This window comes from Cygnus olor, chromosome 10 (genome assembly GCF_009769625.2).
Source record: "Cygnus olor isolate bCygOlo1 chromosome 10, bCygOlo1.pri.v2, whole genome shotgun sequence".
NCBI classification, from domain to species: Eukaryota; Metazoa; Chordata; class Aves; order Anseriformes; family Anatidae; genus Cygnus; species Cygnus olor.
Genome location: NC_049178.1, coordinates 5,218,385 through 5,243,281, shown reverse-complemented (window position 1 = coordinate 5,243,281; position 24,897 = coordinate 5,218,385). Strand labels below are relative to the sequence as shown.

The following is a 24,897-nucleotide window of genomic DNA, read 5'->3' as shown; positions in this document are numbered from 1 at the left end:
TCTATCAGAGCTGTTAACTGTTGACTATGGGAAAGATCACGGAAAGACAGATAAACAATGTACACATTTTGCTTAATGGAAGGATCCTTATAATGCTTGGTCATTGTTCCTTTTATGTATGGAGAAATAGATCACATGGATGTTGCAGTTCTTTTAGACCCCCCATTACTTTTAAATCTATCCAAGCTGTCTTCTGAAACTGGAAGTATCGTAGTGATATGGTACCATTAGGACATCTGTGAAACTTGGCTTAAAATGTTGCAAAAAGAGGAAGCATGACATGTGTCTTTCCTTAGGTATAAATCTCTGAAACTGTAATACACAGGCACCTAAAGCCTATGTATAAGCCCAGAGTAGTACCAAGAACCCATAGCTACTCCCTGAGTATCTTTGTTGATTCTGTGAGTGCAGAATAGTAACGCTGGGAGGAAATCATCGTGACATCTTCTCCTGTGGCAGGACAGATGCAGCTCTTCAGTCAGAGTCACTTGTAATGACATTGGCAATATTTTCCTGTTTGATATAGAGCTGGGAGTCTTATGGTCTAATGGCTTCATTCATTCCTGCTGCAGTGCTTTGTGAGTAATTACTTGTATACTACATCATCTAGATACTGCCTGATCTTTTGAGCTTCTCTGATTTTTTGTGGGTGTGAATTTCATCGTATCTTTAAGCCCATGTAGGGTCTTTCATACTTAATGAAAACTGACAATAGCACTAGCGTTACACAGTGGCTATTCTTATCAGCTAACTTAAAGAAGTAGAGAAAAAAATCACAGCAGATATGAGAATGAACAACTAAAAGGGTGCTGTTACCATATACAGGGTGCTTGTGTGTACAGACATACACAACTGACTACAACAGGCTGAGCAGAGAGACATACATCTGAACAGGGAATAAGAATGGGAATGTTTCAGGTGATGTAATGCTGTGCTGGGCCGTTTCTAAACAATTGTATTCTTTTGGTTGCTTTTCCCATTTTTACTATTATTTGAGCCACAGAATGAAAAATTAAACCATAAATTAGTGTTTATCCCAAGAGCTTGTCAGCCCAGCCTGCAGACAGAGGCAAACAGAGACAAGGCTGACCGGGTCCTGCCTTCCTCCAGGACACAGCCACTGAGGGGTGAGATGCTGGGCTGTGGATTCGTGTGCTTAACCTGCCATGAACATAATTTCCAAGTATCACATTTTTAACAAACCCCTCCCACTTCTCAAAATATCCTCAGCGTGTCTTTTAGGTGTCTTACATTTTTGCTGTAGACTAATATGCAAATTAAGAGCCACGCACAACAAGACAGAATAGTGAGATTTCATGGGTATCTACCTAGCTGAGGTGTAAAATGAAGCTTTTCAGGTGAACACATGATTTTTTTTTTTTTAACTGGCTATCTTTTAGGAGGACCAGACTGAAAATAATTACTTGATTTTTCTGTATTCCCCAGATGTGAAACAATTTTCCACCATTTCAGTTACATTCAGCTGTTTGTCACGATACTGTGGAAGTGCTAATTAAAGTCAGTTTATCCTGGGAACTTGTTTCGTGCAGTCACAGGAGGATTCCATAACAGCTTTGCGGTACTGTTTGCTTCGCTTTGAGAGCAAGAAGGCGCTTCAGGAATGAAGTATGGTCTTAAGAAGTGAATGGTATTCTCCCAGTGATTTGATACATGGACATGGTATGGACTAGGCTGCAAGGGCTCCCTGCTGAGAGCAGGCTTGTGGGTGCTGCAGGAATCCCCATGAATCCTGATCTCTGAAGTTTCCCTTTCCCAGCATAGGCAACATGTCAGAACATTTGTGAAAGGATTTATTTAAGTGATTTATGGACATAGTATCACCTGGAAACTTTATAGCAGCAACACAAGAATCTAATTCTCCAGAGCAGTATTCTGTTGTCTTCACCACAGCACGTCCTTTTCCTTCTTTATCCTTCTTCATTCATTACATGTGCTACGATTATGACAATAAAAGAGGCAAGGGATTGTCTAGACAAAAGGATCCTCTATTTGACTAGCTTGATTCATCTTCTTGGGCAGAATATAGAGTAGTATTGCAGTCGTGTATGTGAAGATTGAGCCCTAGACCTACACACAAGAAGGCCAAATTAAGGTTACATAGGCATATTAATTTCTGGGTATTGCTGGCTTTTGAGAGCTGGACTTTGCAAAATAGCATTTTCCATTTTTAGTTTAAAAAATTTATTCTATTTAGTGGAATTGTGTTTGTCCCTATGTAAGTTAGTAATCAGCAGGACACAGCTGAGACCACTGCTTGTGCTGTGAATCAGGAAAGCTGTGGAATAAAGTCTGATAAAGCCTCAAAATGGGGAGCAGGGCACAGGCAGCTCTGCTGTTCCCCTTCCTGGTTAGAAAATGGAAAGCGAAGAGACTTGCCTCTTCTCACCATCATGCCTAGGAAAAGCAGGTAGTGCCATGGAGTTGAGGCTTCTTTATGTCACCTTCTCCCTTTGGGATAAAGCTTCATCACATGGGCTCATTGAACAGCCTCTTCTTCCCAGCCAGCAGGCAGCGAGAATTATTTCTGCACAGGAGTCAGAGCAATAGCCGTGCTGCTGTATTCTGAACTGGTGTTTGTGTTCTTCTGGTTTGCCCATACTAATGTTAAAGCGGTGCTGGGCTTAGCATGTTCGGGGACCAGCTGTAACGTGGAGGCAGACTGTGAGCACAGCAGGTATAAAGGTTCTGCCCTTTGACATTTAGATTTTTTTTAATATTAACTTATAATAAACGAAGGTTTTGTGCTTTAATTTTAATCTTGTTTTGGAATGGAAATTTTTAAAATATGAGGTAAAGGAAAGTAAGGAAAAAAAATCCATCTTTAAAGTAGGAGGTAGTGGAAGACTATAAAACATTTTCAGCCCCCAAATTTATGAATGCATAGTATTGAATTGACTTAAATACCACTAACCAAAGGATTTTCAAGGTACAGAGTTTATAAAGCATGAACAGGATGTTCCCTGGTACAGGTTCTTTCCTCTGGAATTTACTCATGCCAGAAACACATCAAGCCCAGTCACATTTCAGAAAAAACATACTCCTTTTGTCCCAGCCTTTCACCAGCTGCTGGCTCCAGAATCCTTGCTTTGCAGTTTGCTGGCAGTGTTTTCTTTGTCTCTGTCCTTCAGAATTTCATTGTTCTGCAGAATCCTGCTCCATTCATTCCATGTACTTGGAAAATGTTGCAACTTTTAGTCTAAGCCAGATATTGCAAAATTACCCAGCTAATGCAGTACGACGATTGGTCACTCTCAGAAATATTTTATAATGCTTTTGTTGCCATAAGCCAGATGGATGTTGACTGGATTTGTGAGCTGTATCTACAAGGGGCCATCTCTACCCAGTAAAAGTTTTCATGAGAATAAATTTCCCCAAAGGACAGTTTAAGAATGACTAAGACTGGGTGTGACTAAGACTACTAACAAACAATTTGTGTATGTCAACAAAATCTCCAACTCCTAATGAGAGATGAAGTCTAATGCAAAATTTTTCAAGTGGTCATGAGCTGTTAGGGCAAAAAAGTAAAGAAGTGATCTGTAATATCAGCTGCTTGCCTTTCAAATTTTGACATGTTCAGGCTTGTGACAAAATAGAAGAGTTGGTCCATCTCATACTTTTCTGTCAAAAACCTACCTGTGATTTCTAAATTAATTTCCTGATTTGCTTCTTCTTTGATCAATTGTAGATATTTTTGCCATTTCAGAAACCCTAAATTGAAATATTAATGGTCATCACAAATTCTGTCACTGGTACTGTAAGACTATAAGCCAAACAAAGCTACACCAATTCTATTGTTCCATACAGTAAATAAAATTGCTTCCTCCTTGCATTTTAAGCATTAGCCATAAGTTCTGGTGAAATTTCTAGGTTGTTGTCATACAGTGCAACAAAACCAAAGGGCTTTCCAATCTGATTCAACCTTTATAAATATCCAAACCCTTGCTTACAGAACATGTTTTTGTTTACAGTATTTGCTGCTGTTTTTATGTTGATTCTCAGTCAGATGTCATTGTCCTTAGTGGAGATTGTTTTCTTTGAAGGAAATGATACCACTTAAGGCCAGATTTTCATCTTTTTTTTCTAACTAGGTGTGCAGGACCTCCAGAAGGATGTGCTCTCTGCTCCTCTTCTCAAGCAGCTCTGGAGTTTCTCACTTCAGAATACAATTCCTCTTTGCCCCCATTTCCACTAGTACTTACTGTCCCAGGAATAATCAGACTTTGTGGAGCTGGCTTGTGCCAACAGGAAAGGCTAATGCTCATCTAAGTGCCATACAGTGCACTACAACAATACGGCATGTAAAAACTGAAACGGAAGGAAACAGCAGATTCTACGTCTGCTGATCCAGTTTTCTAGCTTTTGTTTGTGCTTAAGACGACCGTGCATTTTCAGTTGACCTATGCTACTTACAGCTTTTTGGGAGCTTCCAATCTTGTTAAAAAGCCTGTCTGTCAAAAGGCTTTCTCTGTGCAGTTTTTCCCTTACCAAGTGGTGAAACTTTGAGATGTAATCAGCTGTATCTTATTCAGTATGACAGCAATGAAACCATTTAAGCCACTGATGCAAATCAAATCTGATGTTAATGTTATTCCTAAACAGAAACACCCTCAATCGCTCCAGAAACCAAGGACTCACTTGATCACGTGTAAAACAAACACATCCCCTTCATACGTTTACGAGTATTGCATTACTATTAGTACAGTCATGAAATCATTACCTGAGTGGAATTTTATTTTCTTGTTGTCTCAGACTCAGAGTAGCAATTGGCTACATAGCTATTGCCTCTGGTTATCAGCCAGCCAATGTTTTGTTACTTCTCTGAAAAGCACTTTGGTTGCTCTGCTTTAAAAAACAACTTACAGAGCTCAATTATCCCAGGAAACCAGGAGGTGGAATTTATTGGATTGGAAATAGTGCGGCTGTGTAGATGTGGCTTCTTCACATCACTCTCATGACGAAATCAAGAGTTAAAAGATATTCACCTCCAGTAGTAACACACACAGATTTTAGTGGAACGCTTGATGAAATAAACTGTTTCACTGGGTTGTTTTTGAAACTAAAAAAATTACGTTATATTAATTTTTTGCAGTTGCTGTGAGGATAATAATTGTACTGTGTCAGTTTGTGCTTTTTTTCCTTCTTTTTTTCTGATTTATGATTTAGTATTTTCATCAGTTTGGGATATAAATGTTGCCACACTGATTATTATAAATTTATTTACTTGATGAGCTCTACAGAACTTTTATGTACTGTACAATGACTGGAACAACTATGTCCTGCTGCTTAACTGTGGCCATTAATTATTGAAAAAAAAACAACACCCAAACAAACAACAACAAAAAAAAACACCTTTCCCTGGATAAGTTGTCTTATCTTCCCCCAGCTCGTCTTAATTTGTATATTATCTATAAATGGCATATTTTGTCTTTAAAGTGTTCTTTCATGGTAAAGTGTTCTTTCATGGTAAATTTTTATATCTGAATAAAAAACGATCGAGTGAGAACGAGATAAATGCAGCTGACTCCATTTAGCTGGCAATTACTAACACCTTATAGTGTTAACAGAACCATTGGAGATTTTTACTTGGTGAGGTTCTTCTCTAGAAAGTCTGTCTCTTTCTGCCTTAGGTTAGGTTGACCACGTAAAGACAATCTGAGATGTTTCTTGTTTATACCTTTAGGAAGGAGAGGGGAATTTAACTCACAGCATATATTGTTTTTCAGGTTGTGACTTACAAAAGGGTTGCAAGGTGCTGTTGCCCTGTATAGTGGCCTCTGCAAATTTGTGGTCATTATACAAGTAACTATGATTCCTTATTGAGCTCTTTTAACCACTCCATTTCTTTTCCTCAGGTGTGGGTTGATGCTGGTACACAGATATTTTTCTCTTATGCAATCTGCTTGGGGTGCTTGACAGCTCTGGGAAGTTACAACAACTATAATAACAACTGCTACAGGTAATATCTTCTACACATTACTTTTACACTTAGTTTCAGTGATGGAGATGTCCACATAGCTTCACTCTGAAGTATTTCCCTTTTCTTTCAGCCACTTGCATGAGGAATCATAAGCACAGGCACATGTTTTCATAGAACAGAGACCTGTAATGCTTTCTTTATATTTTTTTCAGAACTCTTTTCTAAATTTTGGTGGTTTTACCCCTTTGATCACATCTGACCCTTGTGCAGCCATAAGTCACTCAGTACACACACATAGACAATAGCATGTATAATATACTGAATTCCATACATTGTATGTATGCTGTATTTGATTGTATAATGTATATCGGCTTTTAAAAAAAAAAAAAGTCCTATGAAAAATTGTTATCAAAACTCACCTGAGCTTGGACTGTGTTTTGAATGTCACTTTTTCCATAGTTTACTGGCTCCTAGCTAGGGCACAGTAGAAAATGATAGCATGTCATTTCTAGTCTTTATAGAAATCAGTAAGGAAATTGCTAATGACTTCAGCAGGTTTTAATCTTTTCTGAATCAGTCAAAAAGATATGACTCTCACACAAAGTCCCCATTCGATTTTACTGGCACGGGCAGAAAAATGAACACTTTTTTCTTCTGGCATTTGTAGTTATTGAATTAGCTTTCTTACTGTTAACAGCCTCTAATACAAGACAGTACATGACAGTTACGATAGACAGAGAACTAAATTTTCATTTTTCTATAAAGGAAATAATAATTTAGCCCAAAAGCCAAAGCAAAATAAATAAATGAGGGGGGCTGGGGGGTAGGGCAACAAGTGCAGGGATTTAAATTCTAAGTTATAATTTTACCTGGAGAGTTTAGGAGCCAGTTTTAGAAAATGTCTTCACTATCTTAGCAACAATTTGCTCTTCTGACAGAGAAACACCAAACAGTAGAATCCTGCAGAGAAAGAGGGAGCTAGGAGACTGGAAACCACAGGCACAAATATATCGACCAGCTGAATGCCTGCAAAACTATCCAGGAGCAATTAAGGGTACTCTGCTATCTAATCATGCAAAGTAACTCAGCAGCAGCACAAGTTATTCTTTTACATGGTTATGAGTGCCAAAATTCCAAATGTCTTGCTGCATTAAGTAGTGGAAATCCCATACAGTATTCCAACAATATTGATTGACATTATTTTCAGAATAATGATAAAGCTCCAACAGAGGGTAGAGTGAATGCCCCTACGGAACAGTGGGCAATGAGAGTTTTCCCTAACTAGTGTAAGCGATGCTGATCTACTTAAGGCTACGCCTTTTCTTTGTTATTTAATTTTATTTTTATTTCTCTCCAGTTGCATCCTGTCTAAAAAACTTCCTCAAGGACTGCAGTAGTCTTTTTGCAATGGTTTTGTAACTTACTACAAAAAGCAGGAGTTTTGATGTGTGACTGGGGAGAACTTAGACAATTTTTCTTCTTTTCCTCTGACCCTGACAGTATAGCTTGGCATCTCTGTAAAATGGATTGGCAGCTCACTTTTAAAGCTCCTGAACAAGATGCTGCAACCAAATATTTTTTTCTGAATCCAGGCTTCGCAGTTCCTTTATCAAAGTGTTTTCACAAAAATTCCTGGGTAGAACAGATTTTATGGTGTCACAAAGTAAGATTCTTCATAAAACTGAGGAAACAAGTGGGACAGAAGCTAACTGCAGAAAGCAGCTGAGTTAAACAGGGGTGTTAACAGAGCAAGACGTACAAAACAGCTATGCAGCCTTTCCTCTACAGTGGAAAGTGGAATTAAACTTATATTCTAACTACCACTTAAAAAAAAAAAAAAAAAAAGGGTAAAGTTTCAGAAGAAAATAATGACGTGATGTATTTTAGTGGGAAAAGGGGGGGGTTCCCATTAGCAACCTGATCTAGGTCAATAATATTATAAGTTCATTGCAAACAAGTCACTGCACGTCTTTAAATAGGAAATTAAGTTTTATTGTTTCTACTAATCTTTCTTTGTAATGCTTTAAGACAGTGATAAAATTACATGAGGCCAAATCCTCCCTGGATTTACAACAGTTTATATCAACAGTGCCTCTTTTAAGAAAAGACGAAAACAGTCAGTAAAGTCCACTGGCAATGTTTTCCATATATATATATAAAAAGAGGTGTACTTATGTTTCCTCTAATTTTTAGCAAGCTAAGAAATCCTAATCCATTTAGACGTTAAGGGAAGAATTCTGTAACTTCCGACTCCCTCAATAGACAGAAGACGAAAATATTCTTGCTCCTGCTTCATGTTCTCTGTATTTGCAGTACTAATTCAGCTCCCTGCTGGACAGTGGTTAGTTCCCCATCAGAGGAAACACTGATTTCACAGCACCACTCCTTGCACCTCAGGAAGACAGTTTTTACATATGAGCTCTTGTACAATTCAGGGGGCATCTGCCTCGCTTCTGCTGCGTTGCAGAAGACAAATGAATAATTTCACATGCTGTCAACAAATGGACAAAATCTGGAAAAAAAAAAATATATATATATATATATATACGGCCTTGATCAAGCCTCCAGTCTAAGAAGAAAAGAGGAATGGGAATTGGCCGTCAGGGAATCCATAAAGGCAAGGAAGTGACTGGAAGGATGCAAAGGGCTCTGTAGGCTCGCTCTTTCAGAGAAGCTCCTTAAGGAAGGCAGAATGAATTTCCAGCATTATCCAGGCTGTCAGGCAGGGAGAGGATAAATTGAATTATGCCTTGAATTATTCAGGTGATTGTCAAGACATTCATTTGGAAGAATGTGAAGTTTTCATAAAAATTTGAAGATTTCCCTTCATTTGAAATGCACTTGGGCTTCAGTCAGGCTCTGATGTCTTCCTACCAAGGACACTTATAAAAAATTGATGGAAAAGCAGATATACTTCATGTTTTCCTTCCAATGTTTCCTGAGCACTTGCTTTCAAAAATTCATTGGTCTCTCAATCAATGAATCCAAACTCTCTCTGTTTTCCTTCCCATAGCAGGGAAAAAAAAAAAAAAAAAAAAGAAGAAACAAGACTGAAAAAAGACTGAACTGCAGGTTACTGCACACGCTTCATTCTATTTGAGGAAGAAGCAGGAAGGAAGGGAGGGGATAGTACGGTTCCTGTGAAGATAACCCATATTAGGATGGAAATTCAAACTGGAGACTATATTTTTATTAGGATGGGAAACACTATTACATTCCCAGAGAACGAAGTCTTTGGTCTGTGACTGTCCGACTGGGGGACAAAATGGTGGAGCTGTGGCTGTGTTTTGTTAACAGATACCTCAGTAACTGGAGATGATAAAAATCCCATAAGGTTTACTTTTGCCTATTTCCCTTGAGAAACGTGTGCCTACCTGTAACTATTTTGTTCCAAACCAACCTCATGGCACTGTGGGTCATGTATCTTCCCTGTGAGTGCAGAAATGGCTGTGGTCCTCTTGTTACTCTCAGAGATGATCTAGTTACCCAGGATTGTCCAGCTTAAACCACCAGGGCCTTGCTTCCCCCACGAGGAAGCAGCAGCAGCCACCAGGTGCTCTAAAGATATACAGGGAGCAACATGTCTCCAACTCAGCCTTTTTTCTCATAAGCAGGAACCAGCAGCTCTCAGATGTCCTGTACCCCACCACTCACCAGAAAAATATTGTGGTGGTTGGACTGCATTTAAAGCCTGGGAGTTATCTAAAATCTTATTTGGAGAAAACTGGCTGTTCCAAATAGAAGCATCACACAAATGCTGAGCAGCTAGATCCATCCCATTAAAATAGTATCTTTTTTTTTTTTAATGGATGAAAAGAACATATCTTTTTGATGTCTTTTATCGAGAACATTTCATTACATTTAGTCTTAATTTCTCAGCATTGAACTGACCAATTTCTTAGGTGAGATAGATTGGGGTGATAGTCTCTCTAGGTTTATTTATTCAGTGCTGAAATACACGGGGAAGAATGGTTAGCAAGGTGAGTCTTTTCCTTGTTTTATTTCTCTGCAAAGTGCAAAGGACACAGTGCTCCCCATTTTTTCTTTTAGATTGTTGTTTTGCTTTAAAACATTTAAAATGTATGACTAGCCTGGCTGTCCACAACTACAGGAACAAATTTCATATGAAAAGCAACTTTGAAAAGTTAGAACTCTGACTGTTTTCTGAATTTTAGGAAGGTATTTTAAAAGACCTGTTTAACTCTTTTAATAACCGAACAGTGAGGGAGAGGGCCCATGCATGAAAGGAGTGTGAAGATCACTGGACTTCTCTGCATCCACATCTTAATCTACAAACTCTTTCTCATTTCTGTACCAGTTTGGGCAATTAGTAGATGATATGCCATATAGAAAAGGTTTTCTATGAAATGGGTATGAAAGCATAAAAACATTCTTTCAATAATCATCAAAATTAATTGTAGGTAAGGTGTGAAGAGAGAGAGCCAAAGCCTCCCACTGCCCAAGAGCCCTAGTTCAGCACTCACTTTGCAGTACTGAAATGTATACCTGCTTCCTGCCATTTAGAGTGTATGTGCCTGATGCTAAGGTGAGTCCAAGTCAGTAAAGGAGGAGCTTTGAACAGATGTGGGAGGCAATCTGGGGCCATTAGTGAAGGAATGAGATGCTGGAACTGGTTGCCCAACTTCTGACTTAAGGAACAGATGAGATAAAGTTACAGTATAAAAATACCAAACTAAACAAGCAATAATGCAGAAAGATTGCCAAATAGGTTTGGCCAGAGTATACGACAGGACTTGAAAAATATGAATTATGTCTTTGATTCTCAAGAAGTCACTACAACTCTATGAGAAAGATGAGAATCATTATTTAAGACATGGATTCAGAACCTGTTAGATTTTTCAGGGTCATTTCTTCTCATAGATAGCTTGCATGAAAACTTTCTTCAGAGCTGTAGTAGTAAGGGAATAAACCAGGCTAAGGAGTAGGCTTTACAGAACTAGAGGCTTGGCTTGTGTTTCAGTGTTTTAGGATCCAAATTCATTTTCAGACATCTAGGTTAGATGATTACTTTCCCAAGTACACAGCTATCTCTTGTAGCAAACAAACTGTCTTAAACTGTCATAATAAATCATCCCTGTCTCCTCATCTGACAAGCCTGAAGTGCTGTTTGAAAGCAGGATAAACAATGATATTTCACTGAGCTCTGGGGAATAATCACACCTTTCTCAAAGAGTACTTTCCCTTTTTTTTAAAGTGACTTACTATTTTGAAATTTCCAGTCTAGGTAAAGAAATATTTCTTCACTTTGGCCTCGTAATTACCATTGTAGGATTGTAATTGTCATGTGTAGGATGCATGTCTGGGAGACAGTGTCTCTGCCCGTTCTTTCTTTGCTTACTTCCTAGACGCTTTGTAGGAACGTACAAAGTTCTTAGAGTTTGTATGCTGTTTTTCATTACTATGACTTCTAAAAAAGAGTTTTTAAAGCAAACCAGAATTGTATTTTTGTATAGATGTATATTGCCATTGTACTGTAATTGGAGTAGAATTAGCTAAGATCTAATGATAGGATTTTTTTCCAGGGAACAAATTACTAATAATTTTATGTAGTTTATAAATTTATTTATATCCTCTGGAGTATATTATTACAACTACTGCAGAAAAATTGTTATTAATCCCATTTTTACATTTTATTTGACTGTGTTTTTTAAAAGATTCTGTTGAAAAGCAGTGAGTGAGTAGCAACAGGTTTGCAATTCAGTCAGTTAAAATACAAGCAAAAGTATTATAAAGGTATCTTCCTGCATATGCTTATGCCTGACTGATTTCTTTCAGGCATACTATCATTTGGCAGCTTATTCAGAGCTTAATGTCCATTCCTGCAGCTTGGGGTTCTATTAATTGTATGGCTCAGTATATGAAAGAAACCCAAGCTCTGGAGATCAACTGCAGTATTTCTTATTTATATTTTCAGAGACTGCATCATGCTCTGCTGCTTGAACAGTGGCACAAGCTTTGTTGCTGGTTTTGCTATCTTTTCAGTTCTTGGATTTATGGCTTATGAACAAGGTGTGCCCATTGCAGAAGTGGCAGAATCAGGTAAGTTCCAAAAGCGGTTTTCTGAGTGAACAAAAAATGTCCAGAGGCTGCTGTCAGAATAGTTAGTCTGTGCAATATCTCATGGGTAAGTTAACTGTTTTGCAGAAATTTTGACAAAATTCCTCTTAAATATCTGTTACTTAACTCATTAGAATAATTCTATGTGAAGAGTTCTTAACTATTTTTAGTGATACATTTATGTGTGAGTAACGTTAATATTGTTGTGCAGAGCACCACTCATTAGGTTAATGAACTATTGTAACACAAACTTAGTCCATCTGAGCATCCAGCAGTTTATTTAACAGATATATTACTCATTTATGTCCCTTGAGTGTTATATCCTCATGAAAGAAGCATTTAGTTTCCTTTAAATGAGACAGACCTGAATCCATGAAAATGTATATTACTTCTGAGAAACAAATAAGACAAAGCTTTTAAAGTAATGAGAAACAAGATCTTTATGAGAAATCTTTGGAAGTCCTCTCAAGTCCTGCTTAACACATACCATCCAGCTACACATTTTAACATTAAGACTGCTAATGCCATCTCCTAATGTCAGTAGGTTTTTCTTCCAGCTCTACATGAAATTAACCATCCAACTTTACTTGCCATCACTTGTAGTTAGGCACCTAATGAAAGTTAATTGCTCTTTATTATCTTTGTGGACGTAACATCTTTAAGCATCACTTAAAACCCAAGAGAACAAAAAGAAAAGTAGGGCTGCCCAGAAAGAAAAGCAACATAATGGTTGACTGTTGAGAAGGAGAAATGGTTCTCAGGAATTTAGTCAAGGTTAGCAGGAAAACTACAAAGCAACTAACGCTTTCATGATACTGTCATGGAAAATATTTCTCTTTCCCTAAAGCACTTGCTTTATACTATTACTGAAACTGTGTAGAAAAAGGTTAAAAGACTACATCAACCCTGGAAATTATGGGAACTTGTAAACACCGACTTAAATGAAAAAACAGTAATATATTGACAGGTCTTCAATGAAGTTATTGAAGCAGGAGCACCTTTATCAGACTTCTGAATCTACCTTTATATCCCTGTTTTAAAAGCTGGCTAACTTCAAGAAAACGTTCTGTAGCATAAGAGTTTGCAGCATCTGAAAAGTGGGCAAAGGTAAATAAGAATGGGAAAAGTATGAGCTAGGAGAGATGGCGGTTTAGTATATTTGAGAAGTTACAAATGATGCTGCAAAAATGTTCAATTTTAAAGATTTATGTAAATATACAGCTTATGAATGAATGTTATGTACCCACAGCAGCACTCAGAAATGGAGAGAAGACTCAGAACAATCCAGTAGGCAATCGGCTTGTATCATGTATGGCTTCCAAGATGCAGCTTCCATTGACTGCATTCTTGCACAAAATGTCGGACGCAGTGCTGCCTTAGGTAGAAAAAAAACAGATTTCAGAACGTGTTAGTGAGTTAGACAACACACTGTTATTTATTCACGCATAGGAGTCTTGTATGCCCACACAAAGAAACAGAACATAAGGCACAGTGATGTCTTAGCAGAAGTCTTGACCTTCATTTGGATGTAATTCGGACATTTCATCATTTGGACAGGATGTAGGCAGAGCTGATGTGCCAAGCAAATCCTTATTTCTGAGTAGCCTTTTCACCAGATATTTAGATAAATATTTGTCCCGAGTTGAACGTGGCCAGCAGCTAAGCACCCACACTGACAGTCACTCATTTGCCCACCCAAGTGCGATGTGGGGGAAAACAGGAAGAGAAAAGGTGAGAAAATTTGTTTGTAGGTCAAGATAAAGACAGCTTAATAACTGAAGGAAAGAAGAGTAAAAAACAACTGATGCAAAAACAATTACCCCCTCCCATGAGCAGACTGATGCCCAGCCAGTCTCTGAGCAATGGCCACCTTGGAAGACAGCTCCCACTTTCTTCTTCTTCTACATCAGGTTTTCTTGCTGACCATGACATTACATGATATGGAATGTCTCTTTAGGCAATTTGAGTTGGCTGTTCAGCTGTGTCTCCTCCCAGCCTCTTGCCCACCACAAGCATACTTGCTAGGGGCAGGCAGAGTGGGAAAACAAGAAAGCCTTGATGCTGTGCATGCACTGCTCAGCAGTAGCCAAAACATTGGTGTTACCAAAGTTGTTCTAGCCACAGTCTGAAACACAGAACTATATAGACTGCTGGGAAGACACCATCCCAGCCAGACCCAGTACACAAGTATAAATTGTTTACTTTGTTTTCTTCCTTTTCAGGACCAGGACTTGCATTCATTGCTTACCCTAAAGCTGTTACCATGATGCCTCTTTCTCCCCTGTGGGCAACTCTGTTCTTCATGATGCTCATATTCCTTGGATTAGATAGTCAGGTATGAAACAAACACCATTCAAATATTTGGTTAGATTCCCTAGCATGTGTGTATCATCATTCTTAAATAGCATTTAACCTGATGAAAGAATGAACCCTAACTTAATTTGTTGCTTAAAACCATTGATTCAAGTTCCTTATTTAAATCTATTCATATGATAGTAGAGATTCCTTTATCGTATTGAGATCATTGATTCAGCCTGACTACAGTTTTCATTGTTAACATGGAAATCAGTTTGAACTTTAATATGGGTGACTGAAGTTCACAACTCAGTAGAATGTCAGTGTGTAATCCTTTCCAGTTTTTAAAGCACTTTGCAATGAATTTTGAAACCAAGTATCAGACAGTGCTAACATAATTTCGTACGGTGTGTTCATACTTCAAGATGCCACAGCAAGAAATGTGGCAGTAAAGTGACAGCATAGAAATCCTTCCTATGTGACCATAAAATTTGTGAATATTATTTGATGAAAAATATGAAGTAGTTGACATTTTTAGCAGGCAGCTCAGCTCTCTGCACGATTTGTTTCACAAAAAGTATGACTATATCCTGTAAAATAAATATCTCCAGTGCTTATTTTGCATGACATTTCCAATCATTAAAATACAGGTTTTAATAACTTTTCTTTTTTTCCAATGTAACAAATTTTATCAAAAGTCTGAAAATGAGCAATTTCTGAATCCTACTCTTGAAAGTTTCAATTACACAGTCTTTGTATTGTCTACTTGGGGGCATTAATTTTGATGGCTATTTTAGAAACTTTGCACTAGAGCCCTGAGCCAGGTGCTCAGGTCTCCAGCTTTCTGGTGATTTTTAAAGTTAGCAAGACTGTTCATCCCCTCCTTCATTAGATATATTTGGCTCAGGCACCTAATAACTTTATGGAACTTCTTTCTTCTGTAAAATGGAAAGAGCTTCTCCAACCAACCAACCAACAACAACAAAAACCCTGCCACAGCTCATTTAGCATTGCTTGAAAGTGCATAGAACTGCACATCCTTCCTCTGAGAAAAGAAAGTGCAGGATGCTTTGAATGAAATTCTGCTGCAGTCACGCAAACGTCATACATCATATAAGTCCCATTCAAGCAATATTTGAAAGATATGAGTTTTATGTAATCCATCTGCTACAGGGCAAAACAATTCTGAGATAATATAAGTGGCTTCAACTATTTGTATTTCGTGGTGGACTGGAAATCCATAGCTGTGGGCTTTTTAATTCTGAAATTATGTTCCTCTCAGTTTGAGCTTACAGTGTCCTCAGGGATCATTCAGTCTTTCTCTCTGATGAGAACATAAAAGGATATTTGAAGTGTTTTGTAGCAAATCCAAATCCCAAGAGCAGATGAGAATATTTTATTTGTACTTTCTTATCATTTGTTCTAGTTCGTGTGTGTTGAAAGCCTCGTGACAGCTGTTGTAGATATGTACCCAAAGATTTTCCGAAGGGGTTACAGAAGAGAACTGTTGATTCTTGGACTTTCCATTGTGTCGTATTTCATTGGTCTGATAATGTTAACTGAGGTAAGATGTGCTTTGTTGAATTCCTGCAGACAAAAGCAAATGGGTGTCTGCTTATAAGCATGACAGATAAAACACATGAATATTTACCATAGACAAATTGCGCTGTCAGGAATATGACTACAAAATACTTGAGAAACTGTTCTCAACTGCTTTGTAATATTTGAAATGTATCCTCGATTTTTCTGCTGAGCTTAGGAAGTGTCTTATTCGAAGTTACATAGCAAAGGAAATTCCATCTGCTTTACACCAGCCAAACAGATATCCTGGTCATGGTTTCAGCTGACTTATTCTGGGCAGACGAGTCCGAAAACATCTTAGATGAATAAATCAATGAACATGATGAAGTGAAAAAAGAAAGCTAAAATATCTTTGATTTTAATATCTCCAGGTAAATCAGTACAGTCCATTTCTGAGCATAAATTGCTTTGGTATGATGGCAACAGGAAAAAAAAAAATTTTCAAACAAACAAGGATGTTTGCTTTGGGGTATTGTAAGCCAAAATGTCTGAAGGTGTTAGTCCATCCCATTAATACATGATACGTGTTTGCAATTTCTGTGTTTGGAGCCCAGGTAGGGGACGGACTGTGGGATCCTTTACTACTTGGTAGGAGTTTAGTCCTGCTGCTCAGTGCTTGCTTTACAGAGTGACTTGTATAAACAGTCTTCCTCTCCTTCACTTCATCCTCTCAAAACAAGCATCAGACAGGCAGAGTCCACACTCTCCTCTGCTTGCAGTGCCATTAGAACCTCCCTGCACCAGGGAGAGAGGCAAAGAAAAGAGCTGCATGTCTGATGAACTGTGGAATTAAATGCCAGAGGAATGTGTGTCTGAGGAAGCCTTGCTGTCTTAACTGTGAAGGGCCACAATGTGTCTCTGTTGTACAGCAATCTCACCAGGGTTTCCCAGTGAAGCAGCTTCCCAGGGTTTCATCAACTCATCTGGGGTCACTTACATTTGCTCTCTAGACAGTCCTTAGACCTTGCTTTGGTACCAAAAAAGAACAAATTTCATCTGAAAAAGACATTAGACAATTGTAGACATGTTAACCTGTTGTCCTTGGTACAAACTATGTTTCTTAGACGTTTCCAGAGAGGTATTTGCAGATGAGAGACGGGAATACACTCATGAGTGAACAAGGTAATAGTCCCATTGAAATATTCTGTATGATTCTGGTTCAGACTGGAACAACATGCAAAACAAGAGCAGGGAGGATAATCCTAGGAGTGCAGAGCTGATTGTACCAGTGACTAGAGAAATGCTGAAAATGAAGGGTGCACGTATGTTTTCTGTAAGCACATCATAAAGGTAGCAGCAAGTATAAACATGAATTATTTCTGCAAATGGAATGGCTCCTTCTCTCTCATCCCCAGCCCAGGGTGTATGAGCTGGCCATGAATAATTACAGGCTGAAAATTAGGAAAGGATTTCTATCCGTCAGAACAGTGAGGCTCTGGAAATTTTTCCAAGAACAACAGTTATAACTGGCTTTGTACTAGAATTCACATTGCTAGTCAGTTTGTGAAAGGTATTACGTGACAGTTCCTGGTGAGAACAAAGGACTTGACAAAAGTTGATTAAGAATTTCTTCCAGATGTGTGTCCCTGTAATCTGGGCATTGGAGCAGAACAGAGACCAATTTGCTTGTAATCATTCTTACTCTCAGTAAGATAAATCATCTTTGCTATGTAAAATAAGAAAATTTTGGAATAATTCCTCCCACAGTCCACGTGTTAAGCAGAGCAGTGAGAGATGCATTATCAAGATGTACAGGTTCAGGAATATGAGCGTGAAGAGAAAGCAAGGTATCCAAAATGGCAGGACTATTCTTCCAGGAATTTTGCAGAACTGTTTTTCTTACAGTGTATTGGCTTGGTTAATCTCTAAGCTTCCAATCTGCTCAGATATTTGCTGAACCTCACAGTGAGCTTTTTGCAGTAAAGATTATCACTTGCTAGATCTTGGAAAGTAGCCAGCTGGCAGAGGCAGCACTACAAACTAAAAGCAATGCAGCTAATAATCAAAAAAGCATCTACATTAGGAGCAAGGAAAAAAAAAAACACTTTTAATAAAAAAAAATTTTGACTTCAATATTTTCATTCTGGCCTGGGAAGGTGTGCTGGGTCTGGCTGGGATGGAGTTAACTTTCCCTGCAGCAGCCCATACAGTGCTGTGCTCTGCACGTGTAGCTAGAACAGCATTGGTATCACTCCAGTGTTGTGTCTGCTGCTGAGCAGTGCTAGCACCGCATCAGGACTCCCTCTAGCCCCCGAGAGCCAGCAGGCTGGGGGTGGGCAAGTGATGGGGAGGGGATGTCACCAGGGCAGCTGACCTAAACTGACCAAAGGGCTATTCCATGCCATATGGAATGAAATAAAAGCAATAAAAGGTAGGAAAGGGGAAAGAGAGGGGGGGGCTCTCGTTGTGGAAGCATCTGTCCTCCCAAACAACCGCTACGCCCCCAGGACGTGGCCGAACATCGCTTGTTGATGGGAAGTAGAGAGTAACTGCTTCTCTCTCTCTGTGCTTCCGCATGGCCTTTCCTTTTTTTTTTTTTTCCCTCTTCCTTTTCCCTTTAATTAAATCATCCTTATCTCAAGCCTTGAGCCCTTTGTGTTGTATTTTCTCCCCTTTGCCTTTTGAGGAGGGGGAGTGAGAGAGAGGTTGTGGTGGAGCTTGGCTGCCCACCCGAGTAAAACCACCGCAGAAGACTGATATTCCACAATGCTTTTACTACAATTTTTGTTTGAATGGTGACCAAATTCAAGGGGTACCTTAAAGGACAAAGAAATACTTTTTTTCTCTGTAGTGCTAGAGAGACATAAATTGTTATTGAGAGAAGTGACTTATGTACATCATCAGTGAGGCAATCTAGATATCTATGATCTCGTTCTGAAATGACACACTAGTGGAGAACACTCCATTCTGTGCTACTTCAACAAGGCATCAAGGCATTATGTATGAGGGAGGTTTCCAAGAGTAAATATGTATCCCTTGTCCACTCTTTTGTTTCTAAATAAACAATCCTGGATTTTTTTTTCAGGCTTTGGATTATTCATAAAAGATGTTTTTCCTTAAAGAAAAACTTTTTCATTCAGACATATGGTCATTTCCTATCTATGCAGCAGAGGTTTTGCTAGATGCTTGCTTGGACATCAATGCAACTTTATATACAATTACTTTAGAACATTCGTATGTGCAAGAAGATTTAGATAGGATTTCAAATTTAGAGAGTCCACCTTAATGTACCTTCACTTAGCTAATGCTGAGAAAAAAACAAACAAACAAAAACAACAAAAAAAAGGGAAATCCTAGATATTGTTTTTTTGATTTAGTTTTCTCTATTTTTTTTAGAGTTCTCTTCCGTTTTCAGAAAATTGTCTGAGATGTAATGGATTGTGTGTACTACTCAAATAGCATTACATTTCAACTGAAGAGATGATCTCAAGTCTCTGTTTCCTTCATATAGCTTCCTGCAAATAGGGAAGTCTTGGGTTTCCTTTCTATTGAAATGATCTGTGAAACTCCTCATTATTATTTCAATATCAAAGGCATATGTGATAAGAGATTAATCTTGAAAAAAAAAGGAAGAAGAAAAGAATTATGTCTTTGATAGATGTGACAACTGAAATAATTGAGTCATAGTCAAACAGTAAGGAAGTGGAGGATGTCTTGAATAAGCATATATACCTTTTTTCTTATTGGTTTGTACTGTGGCACCACTGAAGGCAGAAAACTACAGGACCATTGATAGCATATTATGCATTGTGTATGGATTCCGTGCTTACTTTGGATGCTGATTGGTTTTGGTTGATCTCCTTTTTGGAACTGCACATGTTGCTACTTAAAGTCATTTGGTGAACAATATTTAGGTTGTTAGGAAAACATTAAAAAAAAAAAGCTTGCCTGGAGTCAGGATGGTTATTATTTCATGTTTTATCAAATAATATTGACTCACTTAAGCAATGCAGATGAAAGTCTGTGAGTTATATTCAAACATTATATGTGAGCTTACTCATTTTGTAGTCCCTGTGCCAATGGAGATTGATTCTAGTAGATACAGATTTTGCCTTCTTTCCCTACATTTGCACTTACTAATGCATTTTGCACCTACTAATGCATTTACACAGTAGTAACACAGATATTAAAACATAAACAAAAGCCCTGCATCTTTATGTGCACTCTTCTGGAGATCAAAATCACATGCTGTTGTCTACAGTTTAATATGATAACAAATTAAGTTTAAAAAAAAAAAAAGTAAGGAGGTGAGAGAGTGTTTTGGAACAAGTGAAATGTATGTCTCTGTGCTCCAGTAATTACTACCTTAAAGCAAATATTTAACTGGCCTAGGGAATCATCTTAAGTGCTATGGAAGGAAAGATCCTTCACATTCATCCACTGAAAAATGAATATTCTGTGTTCAGGAAGGAACCGACTGTAGTAGGAAGATTGCCAGAGAAACGACAGATTGACTGTATAATTAAAGACACATTTGCTGTGAAATATTTGTACCATTGCCAACATGACATTTCAATTTTATTTTTTTGTCCTTTTTCTGTTTCTGTCTTTCAGGGTGGGATGTACGTCTTTCAGTTATTTGACTCTTATGCAGCTAGTGGCATGTGCCTTCTTTTTGTTGCCATATTTGAATGTGTCTGCATAGGCTGGGTTTATGGTGAGTTGCTAAAAATTGCTGTTGTTTTGAGTTTTTATGAAAGCTTTCTGTTTGCACAAAAGCAACGTGAAGGCCTTGTACTCTTATGGAGTAGGGCCCTCCACACTCCTGCATTCTGCTAAAAGCCAGGAATATGCTTTTCTTCCAGTCTAATAAGGAGAGCGCAATGGACATTTTTCTTGCTCCTTGCCAGAACTGACCTTCACATTCCTCCACCACAGAAATCCTCAGCTGCCTTAGAAATTAGGGGGTGGCAATAAGTCTTTCTTCTCTCACAAAGTGTCTCTGCAGGATATGTTCCCTTCTATTTCTGACATGCACAGATAAATCCAGGGGATTTGGAGTTCATTTCTCATTAACACAAAAGGAGCATAGTAACGTTCCTAGATCTGCTGCTTCTGTCAGCAAAGTCAAGGGAAAGCCTCCAAAGTTCTGGGTATGTTCAAGGTGCATCATCAAACCTTTATTTGCATACAAAAGACTGACAATTTTACTATGTAAAGCAATGTATGAACTTCAGATCACACATGACCCTGGCTATTTAAGGATTCACATGTGAGCTTGTAGCATATATAATCTTCAACTGGGCCTGCTCAAACTTACTGACCAGAAGCCGTTTCTGACTGACACCTTGCCCACTCCTACTCAGACTCATATAGGCAGCAACCTCTGCCAGAAGTATGGAGCAAAAGACAGAGAGATGTGTGTGTGAGAGAAAGAGATAGCTGCTTTGATCTCTGAAGCTCTGCCAGAACCCACGTTTTTGTCTTTTCTGTTTTAAATGCTGACTTATATAATCTCTTGCATGTACATTCTATATCTTCTTTTGATTTGCTTTTTGGGGCAGGCAGCAATCGCTTTTATGACAACATTGAGGATATGATTGGGTACAAACCACTAACATTGATTAAATGGTGCTGGATGGTCTTAACTCCAGGTATTTGTGCAGTAAGTACAGAATATCTCAATAACTTGTTTTAGATATGATGAAGGTTTTCTGTGCATAATTTTAGAAATTTGTTGCTGCTAATTGTTTACAACAGTAGAGTAAAATGCCTATTGATTTACAACATATGTTTTAATTCAAAAATACTCTGTAGGATCTGTATAAAAACATTAAATGTATGTGTTCTGTGAATTGTGATAAATATCTGCGTATATAATAATAGGGGAAAAAAAAAAACAACACAAAAACAAAACAAACAAACAAAAAACTCAGAGGCCTAAGTGAACACTTGCCAACACGAGAGGTTTTTCTTCACTACTTTGGTAATATACCTTGTGTCTACCAGGCATAACTCAAGATCCTCCAAACTTACGCATTTTCCTTGCCACTCCAGCCTCCCATTTCCTTCCCTCTGTGGATGACTAGACATTTTTCAAAGACATGATATTTTTCCTTCAAGCTTAGGTAGTAGAAGAGGCAAAGGAATATCTCATATGCGTGAAGAAGGTGAAGGAAGAAGCTAGGAGTACTGGTACCCATTGTGGCACTCTGCTGTGGCTACACAGCAGAGACAAAATTGCAAAAGGAGTATAATCAAATTGCCCATAAATTTGATCCACAAATGCTTGAGTATTAGCTACTAAAACCTTTCAGTTGTCCCAGTGATAGCAAGGTGCATTGTGACAGCTGGAGATCCAGGTTCACTTGAGCTCCGTCACTTAACTCTGTTTGCAAAGCTGGGGAAATTCCTGACTAATTTTCTCCAACTCTGATAATAAGTTAAATCATTTGCTCCTGTGCATTCTTGTCAAGACTTTGGAGAAAAGTACGTGATAACTTTTCTGTATTACATAAACTTAAATGGTCCAAACTTCTTAATTATATACTTGTTGAATTTAAACAGATATATTAGAGCTTTTGAGAGGATGAAAGATTTGGTGTGCAGAACTGCAAATACAGACAGTGGATTAAAGCAACTTTGACGATTTTGGCTTTCCTTTTTCATCATGACAGGTTGGAGAGGACGCAGCTAATCACAGCTGGTTCCTGGTAGCAAAACTTAATCTTTCCTGACCATGTACTGTTTGCCATCAAAGTGCAGGTTTTATTGTCATTGAGAGGTAAATAGGATTTAAACTTGAAAGGTTGTTCATTTCAGCAGGAGGAGCTGAGACACATTAGCTCAGCTGTACATAAAAGAATACATTACTGTGTATTTTTTCTCTGACTGTAAAGCTTACGTCTGCTTCCCAGCTTTAGATAGACTGACCTTGCCAAACAGTCATTTTCTTGTTAAATTGGCAGTGTTGTTTAAAGTACTACTAATATGTTTCTCTGCTTATTTCAGGGAATCTTCATTTTCTTCCTGGTGAAATACAAGCCTTTGAAATATAACAATGTATATACATACCCTGACTGGGGCTATGGCATAGGGTGGATGATGGCTCTCTCTTCCATGATCTGCATCCCTTTGTGGGTCTGCATTAAGCTGTGGAAGGCAGAAGGCACTTTCATAGAGGTGAGAGAGATTATCAGATTAGCAATACTGAAAAAAGAAGTTGGAAGGGAAGTCTCATTTGCATGAGACTAAGCACAGTTTAATCGCAAAGTCAATGCCTTTATCTAACGTAGGATCCACATAACTGTTCCAGTGGTAGCTTGGTGTCATCACTTGTGGACAGAGGCATCTGTATTCTCTCTATTTTCTTCTGAATTTTCTAAATATTTTTCTGCCTTCATTGGCGTGAGCCTGTGGTAGCTAACCAATACTCTAAGGTGCTTTGTTCCTTTTCCTGCTCCATTTGTAGCTTAAAAAGTCTTTGACATTAGCTAAATCCCTCAAGAAGGTTTGTACCAGCCTTTCAGTTGAGTCAGTCTTCTTTCCATGGTTTTGGTAACTGATGTTCATGCCAACAAGATTTTTCACCAGGAACTGGGTAGCAAACACTCACATATGTTTTCTGGACAGTTTTCCTGATTACAGTTCTCTACATGAGAAATAGAGGCAAAAAGAAATATTCAGTACAATTTACTAAAATTTGGTATCAGGTTATCTCAGGTCTAGGCTGAGATTAAGATTATTAAATATAAGATACTTTCTCAAAAGACAGCTAAGATGGCTATAATCAAAGAAACAAGAATATAAATCTTTTTTTTTGGCTGTTTGGGATTTCTCATATTCCAGAAAAGCCTGGTTCTCTTACATAGAGTTTCTTGGAATACCAGGCAACGAAAGTAGGTATCCCACCACTACCTCCTTCTGTCTCAGTATGGAAGTCTCTTACATGCTTCCTAAGTTTTTTCGATATTCTATAGGATACTCCCAAAATGAAGAACAAGATGGTAAGAATTTCTTTTTACGTGTCTGGGGTTTGTCTGGCACCTTTGAACGATCTTTCTCACAACATATACCCACACTTGCAAGGTTATTCTTCATTCAGAACCAAACGGTATGACATCTGAATACATCTGACTATATCTCCATGTAATAGTTATTGTTTTCTTGAGTGGAGAAGCTAAAAGATGTAATTTATTGTGCTGGCTGATCGCAGTCCATATTCAAATGACTCCATTGAGCTGATTAAATATGGCCTAGGAAATCTTTACTGTGAGTATATAAACATTAAATGCATTGCACATAGTAAAGTTTTCTTAGCGTGTTCTTAAAGGAAGCTTGTACAAATCTTAACATTAAATGCTTCCTTAACGTATCAGCCTCACTCCATCTCTGCAAGTAGATAGGCTTTGTTTATAGAATTTTGTTTTGCATTGCCTTGTCATCTGAAGACATTTCAGAACTGCAGACGTTTCATGCTCTTTTCCATACATGAATGTTACAAGGTATTTGTTGCAGCTGTTGTTGTGTTGTTGTTGTTTTAATTACAGATGGGAGCTTCTCAGGAAGCAAGCTTCCTGCAACATCTCTGCTCCCCGAGTTGTAAACAGCAACATTGCTACTGATGTTATTTCTAGAAAAAAGGAAGTTCTCAGCTGAACACATGTATATTTTTTTTTCTTTATTGTAGCTTAACACAATACCGCCTTGGCATTATCATATTTATTTTTTTTCAGTGTATACGCTTTGACTACCGTGAGAAACAAAATGTACTCATATAGCAGGTCTTACCTGGAGCATTTTGCTGAGTTTATTCATAGGAAGAACTGTTACTCTAAATCAGCATGAAAATTCACTTTGACTTTGTTTTCACCTTCATTCTCTGTTCTTTAGTCTGGTGTGATGTGAAATGAACTGTATGGCATACAGTTTTATGGATGGATCTAACAGGGAAATGAGAAGAAACCGACATGCAGGAGAAAGGAGTTTTATAGTCAATCTATTTAGGAAATGTATGTCTGCAAGCAAGAAAAAGATAATGATTTCCACTTTCTTGAATTTTCCAG

General features: G+C 38.1%; 1 protein-coding gene across 2 annotated transcripts in view; it reads left to right on the top strand.

The window, feature by feature from the left end:
• The window catches only part of SLC6A11 (solute carrier family 6 member 11), a 92,508-nt gene that overhangs the window by 67,410 nt on the left and 201 nt on the right, over positions 1–24,897 (top strand). For both annotated transcript variants that reach the window (XM_040568426.1, XM_040568427.1), the window contains exons 8-14: positions 5,874–5,977; positions 11,874–11,998; positions 14,239–14,351; positions 15,738–15,875; positions 20,447–20,549; positions 21,397–21,497; positions 22,844–23,014. In XM_040568426.1, the coding sequence (XP_040424360.1) occupies positions 5,874–5,977; positions 11,874–11,998; positions 14,239–14,351; positions 15,738–15,875; positions 20,447–20,549; positions 21,397–21,497; positions 22,844–23,014 (855 nt within the window). The remainder of the gene's footprint in view (positions 1–5,873; positions 5,978–11,873; positions 11,999–14,238; positions 14,352–15,737; positions 15,876–20,446; positions 20,550–21,396; positions 21,498–22,843; positions 23,015–24,897) is intronic.